Here is a 21,776-nt window from a genome sequence, read left to right on the forward strand (position 1 = left end):
TGACTCCTTCTTCTTCGCGGCAGCCCCTCAAATATAGGAACACGGCTATCGTGTCACCCCTTAATCCTTTATTTGACTAAACATTCCCAATTCCTGCAACCGTTCATCATATATTTTAGCCGCCAATCCCCTAATCTTCTTCGTTGCTCTTCTCCGCACTCTTTCTAGAGTCTCAGTCACAATTGCAAATGACATTTTCTGACTAGGAAGTAAAAACCGCAGCCTCCAAATTTATTTTCATCTTAAATGTGTCCAGCGGTGGGGCTGCTGGGGGTTCGGGAGAACCCTTAGCTAAGATTCTGTGCAGTTTGGAGAACTCCCAAATCCCACACCTGGCTGGCCCAACCCACCCTGCCCCACCCCTCCCAGGAGTCCCTACGTGGCCCGTTTTGGCAAGTGCAGAGCGCACACAGAGGCTCAGGGAGGGAGAAAAATGAGCCTACCGGACGTTCGGGGCCTCCAGAGGGTCTCCAGAGTCTGGGGAGACCATTTTCACCCTCCCGGAGGCTCGAGAAAAGCCTCCGCAGCCCAGGGAGGGCAGAAACGACCCCCCCCCCTCACCATGGTGCAGGAGGCCAACTAGGCTACGCCCACCATGGCCACGCCCACCCAGTAACCGTGCAGAGAACCCCTTGCTAACATTTTTGAAGTTCACCCCTGAACGTGTCCTTGTTGACATTGGTAGGCAAAAAATTAAGGGGGGGAGTTGCTTATTTTCTCAAGGAAAAAAAAAAGAATTAAGCAGGAAATTGATTATCAGCATCCTGTAAATAAGGCAGAAGGAAGCAACTATGGCCCCGTTATGACTTCTGGACTTCAACTCCCAGGATTCCTGAGCCAGCAATAATGGCCGCTTTATGATGTGTGGACTTCAACTCCCAGAATTCCTGAGCCAGCAATTATGGTTCCTTTATGACCTGTGGACTTCAACTCCCAGAATTCCTGAGCCAGCAATTATGGTTCCTTTATGACCTGTGGACTTCAACTCCCAGAATTCCTGAGCCAGCAATTATGGTTCTTTATGACCTGTGGGCTTCAACTCCCAGAATTCCTGAGCCAGCAATTATGGTTCTTTATGACCTGTGGGCTTCAACTCCCAGAATTCCTGAGCCAGCAATAATGGCCGCTTTATGACCTGTGAATCTCAACTCCCAGCATTCCTGAGCCAGCAATTATGGCCCCTTTATGTATGACCTGTGGACTTCAACTCCCAGAATTCCTGAGCAGCATAGTTGCTGTAGTTTGATGTATTCTGAAAGAGCAAACTTTTCTTCTTTCCTTTATATTTATTGACTTAATTTGTATCCCAAATTGAGGAATTCTGGGAATTGAAGTCCACATTTTTTGAATTTTTTGAATTGAAACAAACAAACTAACTTCACTACTAACATGGACAGCCTCCTGCCCATGCTCTCTTATCTTTCTGAGCTCAATCTACCTCTTATTAATTGGACCCTAAATGAATGTACAACTAAACCATACATGCAACCCTGTACAATGCTGTAACTAATCTGGGACTTGATCAACTAGTAACTAACAACACTAGACTCAACAACTGCCTTGATCTCATCTTCTGCAACAGTTTAAACTCAATTTATGGACTACAAATAAAAGAACCCTTTTCCAACAGTGACCACAGCATGATTGACTTTTATCTCAACATACGTCCTCACAAAGACGATCATAATGACGGAAACCCAAAGTATAACTTTAGAAAAGCCAACTATGATTTCATAATTGATGATCTTTCATCTCCTAATTGGCAAACTCTATTCACTGGCTGCATCACTGCCGAAGACCATTATAACATTTTTTTTGCAAGAAGTCAAAAGCATCATCAAACTATACGTACCACTAATAACCCCCAAAACCAGGAAAAATAAATTACCCATAACAATAAGGAAGCTGCAGACTAAAAACAACACAACTCTTTGACCCAAAAACAAAACTGGCTACGTAGCTAACTTCAAAAGTCGCTACAAAACCGTATGCTGATGGATAAAGACAGAATGCATCAGTTATCATAGCAAACAACAGGAAAACCTAATACGTACTAAATCCACCCAGCCCTTCTACAATTTTGTAAACAACAAACTTAAAGACTCACGATCCATCGCACCACTAAAAGGACCAAACGGGAAGGAATGTAACGATGAAACCATTAAGGCCAACCTCTTCAACACATTCTTCGGTTCAGTCTTTGTAAACAGCAACAGAACATGCCCCTCATTTCCCAATCGTACCACAACTAATCACAATGATCTACTACATGTCAACCTAAAACCATCTCTATTGATTGGCCCTGATGGATTATGCGCCCACTTCCTAAAGAAGCTCTCAACCACCATAGCAGAACCACTTAGCATAATCTATGAAATATCTTTCAGAACCAGCTCCTTACCTAACTTATGGTCACTAGCCACGGTCATCCCTATCTTCAAAAAGGGAGACCCCAGCCTAGTTGATAATTACAGACCAATCTCATTATGTTGAGTCACCTGTCATGGAATCAACCATAAACCAATCCATTGCCCTCTACTTAAAGACTAACAACCTACAGACCCCTCGCATCCTGGACATAAACTGTTTCAACTACTACCCTCAAAACGACGCTATAGAGCACTGCACACCAGAACAACTAGACACAAGAACAGTTTTTTCCCGAAGGCCATCACTCTGCTAAACAAATAATTCCCTCAACACTGTCAAACCATTTACTAAATCTGCACTACTATTAATCGTTTCATAGTTCCCATCACCAATCTCTTTCCATTTATGACTGTATGACTATAACTTGTTGCTGGTAATCCTTATGATTTATATTGAGATATTGACCATCAATTGTGTTGTAAATGTTGTACCTTGATGAACGTATCTTTTCTTTTATGTACACTGAGAGCATATGCACCAAGACAAATTCCTTGTGTGTCCAATCACACTTGGCCAATAAAAATTCTATTCTATTCTATTCTATTCTATTCTATTCTATTCTATTCTATTCTACTCTCTAACAAGCAATTTGGCTTCCGAAAAAAATTGTCCTGCAATCTGCAACTCTTAGACTGCAAAAACATATGGACTTCAAAACTCGACCAGGGTAAATCAATAGACGCAATTTACATAGACTTCTGTAAAGCCTTCGATTCAGTGGTACACGACAAATTACTTCTAAAACTAAAATCTTATGGCATTTCCGGATTCCTGCATAAGCGGGTAGTTGCATTCCTATCAAACAGGCAACAAGTAGTCAAAATAGGGACTACCTTATCTAATCCTGCACCTGTAAACAACAGTGTCCCCCAAGGCAGCGTTTTAGGACCCCCACTCTTTATACTTTACATAAATGATCTTTGCAATCATATTATAAGCAACTGCGGTCTCTTTGCGGATGATGTAAAACTATTCACCACCACTGACAAGGCTGCTACTCTACAAAAAGACCTTGACTATGTGTCAGAACGGTCAAACGATTGGCAACTCCAAATCTCAACCAACAAATGCTCTGTCTTACACATTGGCAAAAAAAAATCAGAACACAAAATACAAGCTGGGCAGATATGACCTTGTAGACGACCCTCACTCTGTCAAGGACCTTAGAATACTCATCTCTAATGATCTAAGCGCCAGAGTTCACTGTAACAGCATTGCCAAAAAGGCATTAAGAGCTGTTAACCTAATCTTGCGTAGCTTCTTCTCCCAGTAACATTGTACTGCTAATTAGAGCATACAAAATCTTTGCTAGACCAATTCTTGAATACAGCTCGTCTGTCTGGAACCCGCAGTGCGTATCAGACATTAATACAATCGAACGAGTCCAGAGATATTTCACGAGAAGAGTCTTCCACTCCTCTGCTTGCAACAAAAAACCTTATGTCACCAGACTTGAAATTTTGGGCTCTTCTCCGAACCACCCGCCACCATCGCTACCGGATCCGGTCCGAAATGGGAGGATTTCACCCCTAGGCTCACCCACCCGCCCCGGCTCCAAGTCATGCTATTTAGGCACATTTTCGAGGCCGGGCGCATAGAATAGAATAGAATATAATTTTATTGGCCAAGTGTGATTGGACACACAAGGAATTTGTCTTGGTGCATATGCTCTCAGTGTACATAAAAGAAAAGATACGTTCATCGAGGTACAACATTTACAACACAATTGATGATCAATATATCAATATAAATCATAAGGATTGCCAGCAACAAGTTATAGTCATACAGTCATAAGTGGAAAGAGATTGGTGATGGGAATTATGAAACGATTAATAGTAGTGCAGATTCAGTAAATAGTCTGACAGTGTTGAGGGAATTATTTGTTTAGCAGAGTGATGGCCTTCGGGAAAAAACTGTTCTTGTGTCTAGTTGTTCTGGTGTGCAGTGCTCTATAGCGTCGTTTTGAGGGTAGGAGTTGAAACAGTTTATGTCCAGGATGCGAGGGATCTGCAAATATTTTCACGGCCCTCTTCTTGATTCGTGCAGTATACAGGTCCTCAATGGAAGGCAAGTTGGTAGCAATTATTTTTTCTGCAGTTCTGCACAGTTCTGCACATGCACAGAAGGGTGGGCGAATGTGTGGACAGCACCCACATGCGAACCAGTGGTAAAGGTAGGTGAAACTCACCCCCTGCCCCTATGCCTTATTTAACGCTGGCCCACAGAAACTCCAATGCCTGCAAAGCTCTCTTTATTTTATTTTATTTTTCACCTGGTTCTTGGGCAAACATCCAAGGAGCGGGTGAAATCTAATCTCTGTTGGGGTAGCTCAGTATTTATTTATCATGTAAAACACTCCGGTGGCACAAAGCCATGAGTTTGGACTCTCTACGCAACCTTGGGTGAAGTGAAGCCAAATGAAGCAATACCGAATAAAGTACAATTTCTTCCAATGCGTTATCGGTTGGGTGTTCCCCTCTGCCCTGGGACTGAAGTCTGCAATGTTTGTTTATTGGAACTCTTCGGAGCTCCCAAGATGGATTCCACTCGCACCGACCACTCGGAATGAAATTAATCCTTTCTCCGGATTCATACAACAACCTGAAGCATAAACTCAGAAAAACTACATCTGCACAGCACACTAAACCACAAAGAAATTATTTAAAAATAACCTGAGATTCGGAGCGTTTTGTTGCTTTTATTTATTTATTTTCTGTCTATTAGTTCTGCAAATAACTCCAGGCAGCAAACCCGTCCAGCACACCTTTTCTCCTGCTATTTTTCCCTACAGCAATCCTGTAAGGTGGGTTGAGAGAGAGGGGACTGGCCCGAAGTCAAACAGTTGGCTGTCATTCTTAAAGTGGAACTAGAACTCACCGTCTCCTGGTGATTCAGCCAAAGTTTCCCAGTCAGCTTTCATGCCTAAGGTGGAACTAGAACTTACCATCTCCCGATGATTGGCCCAAAGTCTCCCATCAGCTTTCATGTCTAAGATAGAACTAGAACTCACCGTCTCCTGGAGATTGGCCCAAAGGTTCCCAGCCAGCTTTCATGCCTAAGGCAGAACTAGAACTCACCATCTCCCAGTTATTGGCCCAGAGTCACCCAGTCAGCCTTCACGGCTAAGGCAGGACTTGAACTCGCCGTCTCTTGCTTTCTAGCCTGGTATCTTAAACCACTACACCAAATTGTGTAAATGCTCCAACTGGGTTTGTTCCTGACTGGAATAGCATTTGACAGGATTAAATGGGTGTAAGAGTTAGACGGTGGCTATGTCTAGTTACAGATAGTTCTCGACTTACAACGCTAATTTATGTATGTATGTATTTATTTAAGAAAGGTTAACTCAATCTCGGTGACTCCAGGTGGCTCACAAAGAATTTCCGCTGCTAAGCAAGACAGTCGTTAAGTAAGTTGCACCCAGTTGTACAACCTTTCCCCACAGTTGTTAAACAAATCACTGCAGTTGTTAAGTGAATTAGGCAGTCATTAAGCAGGGACTGTTGTAAGTGCAAGGATGGTCACTTGTTTCAATGGTATTGTAACTTCAGATAATCACCAAAGGAATGGTTGTAAGTCAAGGACTAGCTATAGGAGGAAGAAACTTCAAATCAAATGTCGGGAATGACTTCTTGACACTAGGAAGCGGTTAGCCAGCGGAACAGACCGTCACATGAAATGGTGGGTTTTCAATCATGGAGGTTTTCATCCATTCATAGATCCTACACCGAGCAGGGGGTTGGACTACATGGCCTCTAAAGTTCCTTGCAACTCGACGGTTCTAATTTCCCTATTTGCTTACGCTAAAAGTCACAACTCGGGGACAATTTCCCATGTTGCTAAGGCTTCGCCCCACTCCGACAATCCAAATTCAAACCAGCATCCAGAACCAACCATGAACTGAGAAGCGGCTGCGATTAAGAGCCAATACATCCAGGTAAGAAAACAATCCTTACGTCTCTAGCCACAAACAGGTGCTGCATTTTGACATATAATATAATAACAGAGTTGGAAGGGACCTTGGAGGTCTTCTAGTCCAACCCCCTGCCGAGGCAGGAAAACCTACACCATTTCAGACAAATAATATTCGAATTATTAAATGTTTTAATATTCGAGGGGCTGCCACAAAGAAGAGGGAGTCAAGCTATTCTCCAAAACACCTAAAGACAAGACAAGAAGCAATGGGTGGAAATTAATCAAGGAGAGAAGCAACCTAGAACTAAGGAGGAATTTCCTGATGTTTAGAACAATTAACCAGTGGAACTACTTGCCACCAGAAGTTGTGAATGCTCCAACACTGGAAGTTTTAAAGAAGAAATTGGACAACCCTTTGTCTGAAATGGTGCAAGGTTTCCTGCCTAAGCAGGGGGTTGGACTAGAAGACCTCCAAGGTCCCTTCCAACTCTTATGCTGTTATTACGATCATTCATCCTGACCATCATATTACCGGATCTTGGAAATAGGCTACCTTTAAATCTTAATCCGCAGAATATTTCCAGCCTACAGGAAAAAAGGTTTAACGTGTTAAGAGTCATATCTCCTGGAGCTCCAGGGAATAAAAATCATATTTTTAGCAAGCGCTACTGTATTACAGAGAGCTTGCTCTGCAAGTTTGTTCATTTTTTCCCCCCAAAACTTGTGGAATGAACCGTTAACAACATGCCACTCTATTGATGTGCATTTCAGATAAATCAATCAGGAACCTTAGTTTCCAACAGGGACAGTAGCTAAGAAAACTTCGCTAGGTAAGACAGCCTGTCGCTTAAACCAGTTTTAATGCTCTGGGGAATTGCTATCCTTCACTCACACAAGTTACGCCGATTAATGTATTCATTCCTTCGATGTATAGCCTATCATTTCCTCAAGGTGATGTACATAACACGAGTTTAAACATACTTGGGAAAAGCACATGGCCATCATCCAACAAAAATTAAAATAAAATGAAATGTAAAAATACGAAAGAAAGCGAGAGAGAGAGAGAGAGAGAGTGGGAGGAAAAAGAGAGAGAGAGAGAGAGAATGGAGAGAGGAAAAAGAGAAAGAAAAAGAAAGAAAGAAAGAAAGAAAGAAAGAAAGAAAGAAAGAAAGAAAGAAAGAAAGAAAGAAAGACAGAGAGAGAGAGAGTGAGTGAGTGAGTGAAGGGGGAGGAAGGGAGAAGAAAGAAAGAAAGAGAGAGAAAGAGAGAGAAGGGAGTAAGGGAGGAAGAAGAGAAAGAAAGAAAGAAGAGGAGGGAGGGAAGAGAAAGAAAGAAAGAGAGAAAGAGGAAGGAAGGAAGGAAAAAAAGGAAGAAAGAAAGAAAGAGAGAGAGAAGGGAGGGAGGGAGGAAGAAGAGAAAGAAAGAAGAGAAGGGAGGGAAGAGAAAGAAAGGAAGAGGAAGGAAGGAAGGAAGGAAGGAAGGAAGAAAGAAAGAAAGAAAGAAAGAAAGAAAGAAAGAGAAAGAAAGAAAGAAAGAAAGACAGACTACTAGGTCTTTTTCTGCTGTCAGTTTGCTATGTTTCAAACAATCCTGATCGTTATTTTTCTCCCCCAGCACAACAGCCCTGGGAGGTAGGAGGGATTGAAATGAGAGAGAGAGAGAGAGAGAGGAGGAGGAAGAGAAAGAAAGAAAGAGAGAAAGAGGAAGGAAGGAAAAAAAGGAAGAAAGAAAGAAAGAGAGAGAGAAGGGAGGGAGGGAGGAAGAAGAGAAAGAAAGAAGAGAAGGGAGGGAAGAGAAAGAAAGGAAGAGGAAGGAAGGAAGGAAGGAAGGAAGGAAGGAAGAAAGAAAGAAAGAAAGAAAGAAAGAGAAAGAAAGAAAGAAAGAAAGACAGACTACTAGGTCTTTTTCTGCTGTCAGTTTGCTATGTTTCAAACAATCCTGATCGTTATTTTTCTCCCCCAGCACAACAGCCCTGGGAGGTAGGAGGGATTGAAATGAGAGAGAGAGAGAGAGAGAGGGAGGGAGGGAGGGAAGAGATCCCAAGTCAGAGGGGAATTACTCACAGTGGCAGCTCAACATCTTAACCGAATGCTTTTCCAACCTTGGCAATTATAAGACATGTGGAACTTCAGCTCCCAGAATTCCCCAGCCAGCAGGGCTGGTTGGGGAATTCTGGGAACTGAACTCCACGTGTCTTAAAGTTGACCAAGTTGAGAAATACTGAGAAATACTATAACACTAGAATCTTGAAAATTGACTTTGCTTCTTTCTCACTTATTCCAAAGCACGTCAAGGCAAGTTAAAATTTCAATTTCTTTCTCACGTTTTCCCGTTTCCCGGGGCTAAGCTCGAGTTTTATTAATAATAGCCAAATAGCTTCTCCAAACTTATGTCTTCGTTCCTTCCTACCTCGTTAGAGAGATGGGTTTTTTTTTTTTCCAGATCTTGCAGAGCGATCAAGCCTTTTAAATACAGCTAGTCCTCGACTTACGACCACAACTGAGCCCCAAATTTCCATTGCGGAGCAAGTCGGTCGCTAACTGAGGTCTCGCTCCATTTTGCAACCTTTCTTGCCACCGTTTTTAGGAGATCTCCGCGGTTCTTAAATTAGTAACATGGTTTGTTAAACAAATCGAGGCTTCCCCATTGACTTTGCTTGCTCAGAAGGTCGCAAAATGGTATCGCATGACCCCGGGGATAAGGCTACTGGCATATTTCTGACGGGTTGCAATGTCCCAGGGTCATGCCATCCCCTTTTGTGGGCATCTGACATAGATGCATGCCAGTTACCAAGTTTCTGAATTTCGATCATGTGACCATGGGGATGCTGCAGGGGTCATTAAGTGTGAAAAACTTCCTAAGTCACTTTTTTTCAGCGCGGTTGTAACTTCGAACGGTCACTAAATAAATGGTTATAAGTCGAGGACTACCTACAATGTTCCCGCCTCCCAAAGAACTCCTCTGATGTCTGCCCTTCGAAGTAAACCGGACCAGGATACCAAAACGGTTGCAGGAACTCGGCATGTCTTGTCTGATGAAAAGAAGGACGAGGGGAGACACGATAGCAGTCTTCCAATAATTCAGGGGCTGCCCCAAAGAAGAGGGAGTCAAACAGAGGTAAGGGCCTCTGGTGGCTCAGACTGGTAAGACAGTCTGTTATTAACAGCAGCTGCTTGCAATTACTGCAGGTTCGAGTCCCACCAGGCCCAAGATTGACTCAGCCTTCCATCCTTTATAAGGTAGGTAAAATGAGGACCCAGATTGTTGGGGGCAATAAGTTGACTTTGTATATAATATACAAATGGATGAAGACTATTGCTTGACACATTGTAAGCCGCCCTGAGTCTTCGGAGAAGGGTGGGATATAAATGCAAATTTTTTAAAAAAAATCAGCCGGTTTGCACCGGTTCGCGTGTACCGTTGGGAGAAATTTGGTCAAGGTTGCCGAACCGGTAGCAATGGCCAGCTGGCCACACCTCTGAACAGGTACCCCGGTCGCTCACTCCACCTCCCATTTTTTTGCCGCCATGTTCTTCATGCACACATTGCCTTGCAAGTCCAATGGGATGCGCATGTGCGAAGAAAATGGCGGTGACAACAGCAGCTTTTTCCACGACCTCCGGTACTTCTTTACCAGCCACTTTCCAGCAGCTGGCTGGGGGCCGCCAAAAACTCTGATCAGCTCACCTTCTGGACTCTATACCAGCCACCGCGGAAGGTAAGCGGCCCGAACAAAGAGGCAGTGGAAGGGAAGGAAGCGGGACTAGGGCCAGGGCCGCTAAAGGAGGGGAAATGGGTGGGGGGGACTGACGAAGGGAGGGCGGGGGTAGATAGGCGTTAATTCCAAAAAATTTCCTACCTTTTCCTGTGGGTATGGCTAGGTGGGGGGGTGTCATGTGACTGCGTGGATGTGGGCGTGAGTGACGTCAAGTTGGGCACACCCACTTAGTCACATGTCCCCCACCTAACCACGCCCACCGAATCCGTAGCGAACATTTTTGAAACCCACGACTGGAGTCAAACTATTCTCCAAAGCACCTGAGGGCAGGACAAGAAGCAACGGGTGGAAACTAACCAAGGAGAGAAGCAACTTAGAACTAAGGAGAAATTTCCTGACAGTGAGAACAATTAATCAGTGGAACAATTTGCCACCTGAAATTGTGAATGTTCCAACACTGGAAATTTTTAAGAAGAGGTTGGATAACCATTTGTCTGAAGTGGTGTAGGGTTTCCTGCCTAAGCAGGGGGGTTGGACTAGAACAGGGGTCTCGAACCTTGGCAACTTTAAGACTTGTGGACTTCAACTCCCAGAATTCCTCAGCCAGCTTTGCTGGGAGTTGAAGTCCACAAGTCTTAAAGTTGCCAAGGTTCGAGAGCCCTGGACTAGAAGACCTCCAAGGTCCCTTCCAACTTTTCTTGTTCTATTTCTATTCTAAAACTAGGATATTAAGCCGACCACTGTCTGGCTCGTGTTCTTCATTTCTGCTTCTCAAGGTTATTCTCACAGCCCATTAAGCCTGATCTCACCTGTTTTACCTAACCATTCATCAATTGCCAAGCTTCAGGCCAACCGCAGCAGTGACAGATACAAACGTGGATTGGAAAACTGCAGAAAAGGAAAACAGCCGGAAAAACCAGGCAGACAACAGACAAGGACACCGATGCAATTAGGTGTGACAGATAAGACCTAAAAAAACAAAAAAAAATCCCTAGAGTTAATGAAGCTAGGCTGTAACATCTGGAGAAATCTTTTCTGCCTGCGACTTTAAGAAGGCGGTTAGCTTTTCTATACAGTAGGGAACGAGAGGAATCCGGTAGGAAGTTTGCAAGACTATCCGATGTTAAATATTTATTTATTAAATTGGTTTACTGTCCATCTTGCCGCAAGGTAACTCTTGAGCAGCTTGCAACATTAAAATAAAACAACCTATCTCCATAAGTATCTATAAATATAGGATGATGGTGATAATGATATCTAGATGAGAGAGAGAGAGAGAGAGAGAGCTGGAGAGAGAGAGAGAGAGAGATAGACAGAGAGAGACAAATAGAGGGGGGGGAGAGAGACAGACAGACAGACAGAGATAGACAGAGAGAGACAAATAGTGGGATAGATAGATAGATAGATAGATAGATAGATAGATAGATAGATAGATAGATAGATAGATAGATAGATAGATAGATAGATAGAGATAGATGAGAGAGAGACAGAGACAGAGATAGACGATAGATAGATAGATAGATAGATAGATAGATAGATAGATAGATAGATAGATAGATAGATAGAGATAGATAGAGATAGATAGATAGATAGAGACAGAGAGAGAGAGAGACGAGAGAGAGAGAAAGAGAGAGAGACAGAGAGAGACAGATGATGATAGATAAATAGATAGACAGACAGACAGACAGACAGACAAATAGAGGGAGAGATGAGAGAGGGGAGAGAGACAGAGAGAAATAGACAGAGAAGACAAAGAGATAGACAAATAGAGGGACAGATGAGAGAGAGAGAGAGAGAGAGAGATGATAGATGGATAGATGGATGGATAGACTTATATACCGCTTCACAGTGCTTTACAGCCCTCTCTTAAGTTTACAGAGTCAGCCTATTGGCCCCAACAATTTGGGTCCTCATTTTACCCACCTTGGAAGGATGGAAGGCTGAGTCAACCTTGAGCTGGTGAGATTCAAATTGCCAAACTGCTGGCAGCCAGCAATCAGGAGAAATAGCCTGCAGTACTGCATTCTAACCACTGCGCCACCACAGCTCTTCTAGATAGATAAACTGAGAGAGAAAGAGATGGATGGATAGATGGGTGACTAGGATGGGGGAGAGGGGGAAAGGGAGAGAGATGGGTGGGATAGCTCAGTGGTTAAAGACATTGAAGTTGTCAGTTGGAAAGCTGATAGCCTGGGTTCGAGACCCAAGTGCCATGTGATGGGGTGCGCTCCCGTTCTTGCTCCGGCTCCTACCCAACTAGCACTTGGAAAGCATGGAAAGGCAAGTAGATAAATAGGTACCACTTAATGGGAAAATAACAGCATTGTGTGTGCTTCGGTTTATAGCCATGCTGGCCACATGACCATACAAATTATCTTTGGACAACGCTGGCTCTTGGAAAAGCATTTAATAAATTAAAAATATAAAATGTGGCTTTGATGGGAACAGAATGATGGTACAGATAGTCCTCAACTTACAACCAATTTTTTAGTAACCAAGTTAGAACGGCACTGAAAAAAGTGACTTAGGACCAATAAGGAACAACCACTGCAGCACCCCTATGATTGGCCTAAATTTACCCAACCTTCTCCTGGTGATTGGCCCAAAATCAGCCAACCAGCGTTCATGCCTAAGGCAGAACTACAACTCACAGTCTCCTGGTGATTGGTCCAATCACCCAGCTGGCTTTTGTGCCCAAGGCGGGACTAGAACTCACCATCCCCTAGTGATTGGCCCAATCACCCAGTCAGCTTTCATGCCTAAGGCGGGACTAGAACTCACCGTCTCCTGGTGATTGGCCCAATCACCCAGTCAGCTTTCATGCTTAAGGCAAGACTAGAATTCACCCTCTCCTCATGGTTGGTCCAATCACCCAGCTGGCTTTTGTGCCCAAGGCGGGACTAGAACTCACCATCCCCTAATGATTGGCCCAATCTCCCAGTCAGCTTTCATGCCTAAGGCGGGACTAGAACTCACCGTCTCCTGGTGATTGGCTCCAAATCAACCCGCTAACTTTCACTTCTAAGCAAAATTAATGGGGAAAACCAGACCTTCATCTACCAACTGTGTTACTAACTTAACAGCTGCAGTGATTCGCTTAACACTCAAGGTGGCAAAATGGGGCACAATTCATTTAACAAATGTTTCAGTTAGCAACAAACATTTCGGGCTCAATTATGGTCATAAGTCGAGGACTAGCTGTATTTTGCCAGCTGGGCACCCAAAGGTCCTGCCAGATCGGAGCCTTAACGTAACATAATAACAGAGTTGGAAGGGACCTTGGAGGTCTTCTAGTCCAACCCTCTGCCCAGGCAGGAAACCCTACACCATTGCAGGCAAATGGTTATCCAACATTTTCTTAAAAGTTTCCACTGATTAATTGTTCTGACTGTCAGGAAATTTCTCCTTAGTTCTAAGTTGCTTCTCTCCTTGATGAGTTTCCACCCATTGCTTCTTGCCCTGCCTTCAGGTGCTTTGGAGAAGAAGTCCGACTCCCTCTTCTTTGTGGCAGCCCCTGAGATATTGGAAGATGCTATCATAATCCTTCTTTTCATTAAACTAGACATACCCAGTTCCTGCAACTGTGCAACCTTCTTCTGTGCTGAGCCCCACAGAGATTTTGGCAGGTGGATCATCAGTGTGACCTTGCTGGCGCTGTCCGCACTCATTCCCGAGATAGCCGAGAGATTAAGTTTAACAAGAGTTTGAAGAATCTAAAGTTCACCTTTCTCGCAAAAACAAGCAACAGATCACGAAAGATCAGGCTGGTCAGAGCAGAAGACTGGCCCTCCTGCTCTCCCAGGAGTGGAAATAACGTAACAGTAACAGAGTTGGAGGGGACCTCGGAGGTCATGTAGTCCAACCCCGTGCTCACGCAGGAGACCTGTACTAGGGATTCGAAGCGCCGAACTGCCGACCTTTCCGATTGACAAGCTCAAGGTCTTAGCCACTGATGATCCCTCTTTCTTGAGGGTTCCTAGCAGAAACAGATTCAAGAGGTAGACTGCATGAACACACGGAAGCTCCACTACGCCAGCCTTGCCATTTTGCAAGAGAGTACAGTGTCCGGAATTGGCACCTTACCTGTTTTTCAAGCTTTGTTATAATCAAAAGAAGTGAAGTTCCCCCCCAAAAAATGTTTTTGTGATGACTAGATAAGATGATAAATTACTCCTCCCTGTCGGCTGAGTTCACAAAAGATCCTTAAATGAAGGCCAGATTAAACCCCATTTCTAAGTTCCAAAATGTACGAAGGCCTGGAAAACTAACCAGCATTCAAAACTCACCATGGTTAGAACTTAGAGCGGACATGCTGGAGCCCTGCGTGAGCATCAGCTTCGCTCCTAAATCAGTATTTATCAACCTTGGCCACTTGAAGAAGGGTGGACTTCAATTCCCAGAATTCGCCAGCCAGCCATGCTAAGATTGGGAAACGGTGCATTAAATGTGCATTAAATGTGTAGCCTCCCACAATCCTCCTCAGCTAACATGGATGGACTTCAACTCCCAGAACTCTCCAGTCAGTGTGCTGGCTGGGGAATTCTGGGAGTTGAAATTCCACCCATCTTCAAGTGGCCAAGCTTGAAAAATATTGTACTAAAGCAATAAACACCAATTCACGACATATTACAGCATTACCTAACCCCAGACAGACAGGGCCGAAAACCAACCGAAAATCAGAATAAGATGAAGTAAAATCTAATCATTCATGTGTAAATCAAACCAACAGCCTCAATGATTCCACTAAACCAAAAATTACTTCTTTAAAAAAAGAAAGAAAGAAAGAAAGAAGCACACAAACTCGCCAAAGCAGCGCATTTAAACCAGTCCTGCTTTTCCAATTGTTGGTATCCATATATTTCGATACAAAAGTGTGCAAGTCAAATACAGGGAGGGGAGGAGGGTCTCCCCCAAATCATAGAAATAATTATTATTATGGGGACGGCACAGTCAGCCAAACGTTTATCAGGATTTCGCATTTTTAGGCACTTTTAAAGTCCTTTGCAAGAATCTGGGAGAGGCAGATGGAACATAGAATAATAGGACTGGAAGGGACCTACGCAATCCTATATTACATTATATTAATGTATATGAACATATATTACATTACATTAAATGTATGTTATTTTGTGTTAATATATACCCTGTTTCCCCAAAAATAAGACATCCCCTGATAATAAACCCAATCGGGCTTTTGAGAGCATGGCAATAAGGCCAAGCACTTATTTCAGGATTCAAAAAAATATAAGACAAGGTCTTATTTTCGGGGAAAGACAGTATATTATTGTAATATACATCATAGTGTATTTCATATCTTTATTTTATATCTTCATGTTATATATTTTATACTTTAGATCTTATATCATATATTTATCATATATTATATATATTACCTTATATATCTTATATCTTATCTTATATCTTCATATATCTTATATTGTATATCTTATTTCACATATTATATCATATATTATACCTTATATTATTATATTCTTACATCTTCTATATGATATATACTATATATCTTGTACATCGTATTACATTGTCATATATTATACCTTATTTCTTTACCTTCATCTTACTGTATATCTTGTATTGTACATCGTATTATATTGTATCATATATTATACTTTATTTCTTTACCTTCATCTTACTGTATATCTTGTATTGTACATTGTATTATATTGTATCATATATTATACCTTGTATCTTCTACCTTCATCTTACTGTATATCTTGTATTATATATCATATATCACATCATATAATACCTTACACCTTATACATCTTTATCTTATAATCTTCATCTTAGTCTAGATCTTATACTCAGTGTCTTATACTAAGGTGTATCATATTCTATATTATATTACATCTTATATATTTTATATATGATATGTATTTATACCTGTGTCTTGCATCTTATATATCTTACGTGGTAGATCTTCTATTTCTCATACCATATCATATCACATCCTAGGAGATCCTATATAAGATGTCGTTATTGTGATCCTCATCCTCATCCTCATTATTATTATTTCCAGCCACTCCCACCCAGGGGTCTCCAACTTTTCGGACCTCAGGGACCACTAAATTCATAATTTTAAATCCTGAGGACCACCAATATGATTTTTTTAAAAAAAGATAAATAGTATTTAGTGCAAGATAAAAAAAAATGCAAATCATTTTTCTGCGGACCACCAAAAATTTTCTCTTGGAAGCTGCTCTAAGCGCTTCCAAGCCCCGACTCAGGATCTCACGCAGAGGCAAAAGCCAGGCGAGAGACCAAAGGCTGTTGTTGCTGCTGCTCCTCTTTGGGAGGGTCTTTCTTTGCAACACGTCCATCGTCCGGGAGCGATCCTTCGGCTCTTCGCGCAACCCCATCCACCCCATCCACTCACCCCCCTTGCAAGCTTGACTTTTTGCCCAGCGGAGAAGCCGCGCAGGGAAAGACAACTGCGCGCCGGGGGGGGCCGAAAGATGCGCAAAAAAAAGGAGGGGGGAAAGATGCGCGGTATCCTGAGCTCCCCCCCACCAGCCCCACCAGCCCCCTGCGGAGCCGGTCCTACCTCGCAGGGCCCCCGCGTAGGCAGCGATGAGCGTCTTCATGGCTCCGTCAGCGCCCATCCATGCCGCGGAAGGGGAGACGGACGGAACGACCGGGGGGCTCGGAGGCTCAGCCAGCCCAGCGCCCGCCGCGACGCCCTTTATAGCACCTGCCCGGGGCGGAGCCGGCACGGCGGAGGAGGAGGAGGAGGTGGAGGTGGAGGACGGAGGGAGGGAGGGAAGCGGAGGGGCGGCTCGAGCCGGGACCGTTGCGCGGCGCCCGGGGATTGTGATGCTGCGCGACCCGCCGGCCGCGACCCTTCCTCTCCCCCCCCCCCACCGCTCGGCCAGGCGGGGAGGAGAGGAACGCTGGGACGAGGGTCGCCCAGAAGAGGGGGAGACCCAGGACCAGGGAGAGCAAGAATAAAGGGGTACACAGGACCAGGGGGCATCCAGGAAGAGGGGGACACACTGGAGGGTCACCCAGAAGAGGGGGAGACCCAGGAAAAGGGGGACACAAAGACTTAGGGACACCCAGGAAGAGGGGAGACCCAGGAAGGGGCACAAACACTCAGGGACACTCAAGAAGAGGGGACACACTGGAGGGTCGCCCAGAAGAGGGGACCCAGGACCAGGAGAGCAAGAATAAAGGTACACAGGACCAGGGGCATCCAGGAAGAGGGGACACACTGGAGGTCACCCAGAAGAGGGGGAGACCCAGGAAAAGGGGGAAACAAAGACTTAGGGACACCCAGGAAGAGGGGGAGACCCAGGAAAAGGGGGGCACAAACACTCAGGGACACTCAAGAAGAGGGGGACACACTGGAGGGTCGCCCAGAAGAGGGGGACCCAGGACCAGGAGAGCAAGAATAAAGGGGCACAGGACCAGGGGCATCCAGGAAGAGGGGGACACACTGGAGGGTCGCCCAGAAGAGGGGGGGGGACCCAGGACCAGGGAGAGCAAGAATAAAGGGGTACACAGGACCAGGGGGCATCCAGGAAGAGGGGGACACACTGGAGGGTCGCCCAGAAGAGGGGGGGACCCAGGACCAGGGAGAGCAAGAATAAAGGGGTACACAGGACCAGGGGGCATCCAGGAAGAGGGGGACACACTGGAGGGTCGCCCAGAAGAGGGGGAGACCCAGGACCAGGGAGAGCAAGAATAAAGAGGTACACAGGACCAGGGGGCATCCAGGAAGAGGGGGACACACTGGAGGGTCGCCCAGAAGAGGGGGGGACCCAGAACCAGGGAGAGCAAGAATAAAGGGGTACACAGGACCAGGGGACATCCAGGAAGAGGGGGACACACTGGAGGGTCGCCCAGTAGAGGGGGGGACCCAGGACCAGGGAGAGCAAGAATAAAGGGGTACACAGGACCAGGGGGCATCCAGGAAGAGGGGGACACACTGGAGGGTCGCCCAGAAGAGGGGGAGACCCAGGACCAGGGAGAGCAAGAATAAAGGGGTACACAGGACCAGGGGGCATCCAGGAAGAGGGGGACACACTGGAGGGTCGCCCAGAAGAGGGGGAGACCCAGGACCAGGGAGAGCAAGAATAAAGGGGTACACAGGACCAGGGGGCATCCAGGAAGAGGGGGACACACTGGAGGGTCGCCCAGAAGAGGGGGGGACCCAGGACCAGGGAGAGCAAGAATAAAGGGGTACACAGGACCAGGGGGCATCCAGGAAGAGGGGGACACACTGGAGGTTGCCCAGAAGAGGGGACCCAGGACCAGGAGAGCAAGAATAAAGGGGTACACAGGACCAGGGGCATCCAGGAAGAGGGGACACACTGGAGGGTCGCCCAGAAGAGGGGACCCAGGACCAGGAGAGCAAGAATAAAGGTGTACACAGGACCAGGGGCATCCAGGAAGAGGGGACACACTGGAGGTCGCCCAGAGGGGAGACCCAGGCCCAGGGAGGGCAAGAATAAAGAGGTACACAGGACCAGGGGGCATCCAGGAAGAGGGGGACACACTGGAGGGTCGCCCAGAAGAGGGGGGGACCCAGAACCAGGGAGAGCAAGGATAAAGGGGTACACAGGGCCAGGGGACATCCAGGGAGAGGGGGAGACACTGGAGGGTCGCCCAGTAGAGGGGGGGACCCAGGACCAGGGAGAGCAAGAATAAAGGGGTACACAGGACCAGGGGCATCCAGGAAGAGGGGACACACTGGAGGGTCACCCAGAAGAGGGGAGACCCAGGACCAGGAGAGCAAGAATAAAGGGGTACACAGGACCAGGGGCATCCAGGAAGAGGGGACACACTGGAGGGTCGCCCAGAAGAGAGGAGACCCAGGACAATGGAGAGCAAGAATAAAGGGGTACACAGGACCAGGGGGCACCCAGGAAGAGGGGGACACACTGGAGGGTCGCCCAGAAGAGGGGGAGACCCAGGACCAGGGAGAGCAAGAATAAAGGGGTACACAGGACCAGGGGGCATCCAGGAAGAGGGGGACACACTGGAGGGTCGCCCAGAAGAGGGGGAGACCCAGGACCAGGGAGAGCAAGAATAAAGGGGTACACAGGACCAGGGGGCATCCAGGAAGAGGGGGACACACTGGAGGGTCGCCCAGAAGAGGGGGGGACCCAGGACCAGGGAGAGCAAGAAAAAAGGGGTACACAGGACCAGGGGGCATCCAGGAAGAGGGGGACACACTGGAGGTTGCCCAGAGGGGGGGACCCAGGACCAGGGAGAGCAAGAATAAAGGGGTACACAGGACCAGGGGGCATCCAGGAAGAGGGGGACACACTGGAGGGTCGCCCAGAAGAGGGGGGGACCCAGGACCAGGGAGAGCAAGAATAAAGGTGTACACAGGACCAGGGGGCATCCAGGAAGAGGGGGACACACTGGAGGGTCACCCAGAAGAGGGGGAGACCCAGGAAAAGGGGGACACAAAGACTTAGGGACACCCAGGAAGAGGAGACCCAGGAAGGGGCACAAACACTCAGGGACACCCAAGAAGAGGGGACACTGGAGGGTTGCCCAGAAGAGGGGAGACCCAGGATCAGGAAAGTCAGAATAAGGGGCTGCACAGGACCAGGGAACCCAGGAAGAGGGGACACAGGGAGGGTCGCCCAGAGGAGAGGGACACCAAGGCCCAGGGACACCCAGAAGAGGGGACACACTGGAGGGATATCCAGAAGAGGGGACCCAGGACCAGGAGAGCAAGAATAAAGGGGTACACAGGACCAGGGGCATCCAGGAAGAGGGGACACACTGGAGGGTCGCCCAGAAGAGGGGGACCCAGGACCAGGAGAGCAAGAATAAAGGTGTACACAGGACCAGGGGCATCCAGGAAGAGGGGGACACACTGGAGGGTCACCCAGAAGAGGGGGAGACCCAGGAAAAGGGGGACACAAAGACTTAGGGACACCCAGGAAGAGGGGGAGACCCAGGAAAAGGGGGGCACAAACACTCAGGGACACCCAAGAAGAGGGGGGGACACTGGAGGGTTGCCCAGAAGAGGGGGAGACCCAGGATCAGGGAAAGTCAGAATAAGGGGCTGCACAGGACCAGGGGAACCCAGGAAGAGGGGGACACAGGGGAGGGTCGCCCAGAGGAGAGGGACACCAAGGCCCAGGGACACCCAGGAAGAGGGGGACACACTGGAGGGATATCCAGAAGAGGGGGAGACTTAGGAAAAGGGTGGTACAAAGGCCCAGGGACACCCAGGAAGAGGGGGACACACTGGAGGGATATCCAGAAGAGGGGGAGACTTAGGAAAAGGGGGGTACAAAGGCCCAGGGACATCCAGGAAGAGGGGGACAAACAAGGGAGGGTCGCCCAGAAGAGGGGGACACAACAGCCCAGGGACACCCAGGAAGAAGGGGACACACTGGAGGGTTGCCAGAAGAGAGGGAGACCCAGGATCAGGGAAAGTCAGAATAAGGGGCTACACAGGACCAGGGGAACCCAGGAAGAGAGGGATACAGGGGAGGGTCACCCAGAGGAGGGGGACACAAAGGCCCAGAGACACCCAGGAAGAGGGGGACACACTGGAGGGACACCCAGAAGATGGGGAGACCCAGGAAAAGGGGGGCACAAACACTCAGGGACACCCAAGAAGAGGGGGACACACTGGAGGGTTGCCCAAAAGAGGGGGAGACCCAGGATCAGGGAAAGTCAGAATAAGGGGCTACACAGGACCAGGGGCACCCAAGAAAAGGGGGACACAGGGGAGGATCGCCCAGAAGAGGGGGAGACCCAGGAAAAGGGAGGGACAAAGACTTAGGGACACCCAGGAAGAGGGGGACAAACAGGGGAGGGTCGCCCAGAAGAGGGGGACACAACAGCCCAGGGATACCCAAGAAGTGGGGAACACACTGGAGGGTTGCCCAGAAGAGGGGAAGACCCGGGAAAAGGGGGGCACAAAGGGAAACCCAGAAGAGGGGGACACGAGAGGGCCACCCAGAAGAGGGGGAGACAAAGGCCCAGGGATACCCAGAAGAGGGGGAGGCCCAGGAAAAGGGGGCCACAAAGGCCCAGGGACACCCAGGAAGAGGGGGACACAGGGGAGGGACACCCAGAAGAGGGGGAGACTTAGGAAAAGGGGGGGTACATAGGTCCAGGAACATCCAGGAAGAGGGGGACAAACGGGAGGGTCTCCCAGAAGAGGGGGACACAACAGCCCAGGGACACCCAGGAAGAGGGGACACACGGGAGGGACAACCAGAAGGGGGGGAGACCCAGGAAAAGGGAGACACAAAGACTTAGGGACACCCAGGAAGAGGGGATAAACAGGGTAGGGTCGCCCAGAAGAGGGGGACACTTATGACCAAGGAAAGCCAGAATAAGCAGCTACACAGGACCAGGGGCACCCAAGAAGAGGGGAGACCCAGGAAAAGGGGCACAAAGAGTTAGGGTCACCCAAGAAGAGGGGGACACACTGGAGGGTTGCCCTAAAGAGGGGGAGACCCAGGATCAGGGAAAGTCAGAATAAGGGGCTACACAGGACCAGGGGCACCCAAGAAAAGGGGGACACAGGGGAGGATCGCCCAGAAGAGGGGGAGACCCAGGAAAAGGGAGGGACAAAGACTTAGGGACACCCAGGAAGAGGGGGACAAACAGGGGAGGGTCGCCCAGAAGAGGGGGACACAACAGCCCAGGGATACCCAAGAAGTGGGGAACACACTGGAGGGTTGCCCAGAAGAGGGGAAGACCCGGGAAAAGG

General features: G+C 47.4%; 1 protein-coding gene across 1 annotated transcript in view; it reads right to left on the reverse strand.

The window, feature by feature from the left end:
* DGAT2 (diacylglycerol O-acyltransferase 2) overlaps window positions 1–16,717 on the reverse strand; it is a 60,886-nt gene extending 44,169 nt beyond the window's left edge. The window contains exon 1 of the mRNA XM_058185507.1: window positions 16,629–16,717. Coding sequence (XP_058041490.1) covers window positions 16,629–16,686 — 58 coding nt within the window. The 5' untranslated portion in view covers window positions 16,687–16,717. The remainder of the gene's footprint in view (window positions 1–16,628) is intronic.
* Window positions 16,718–21,776: the final 5,059 nt, after the last annotated feature.

Source organism: Ahaetulla prasina, chromosome 5 (assembly GCF_028640845.1).
Source record: "Ahaetulla prasina isolate Xishuangbanna chromosome 5, ASM2864084v1, whole genome shotgun sequence".
In the NCBI taxonomy this organism is placed as follows: Eukaryota; Metazoa; Chordata; class Lepidosauria; order Squamata; family Colubridae; genus Ahaetulla; species Ahaetulla prasina.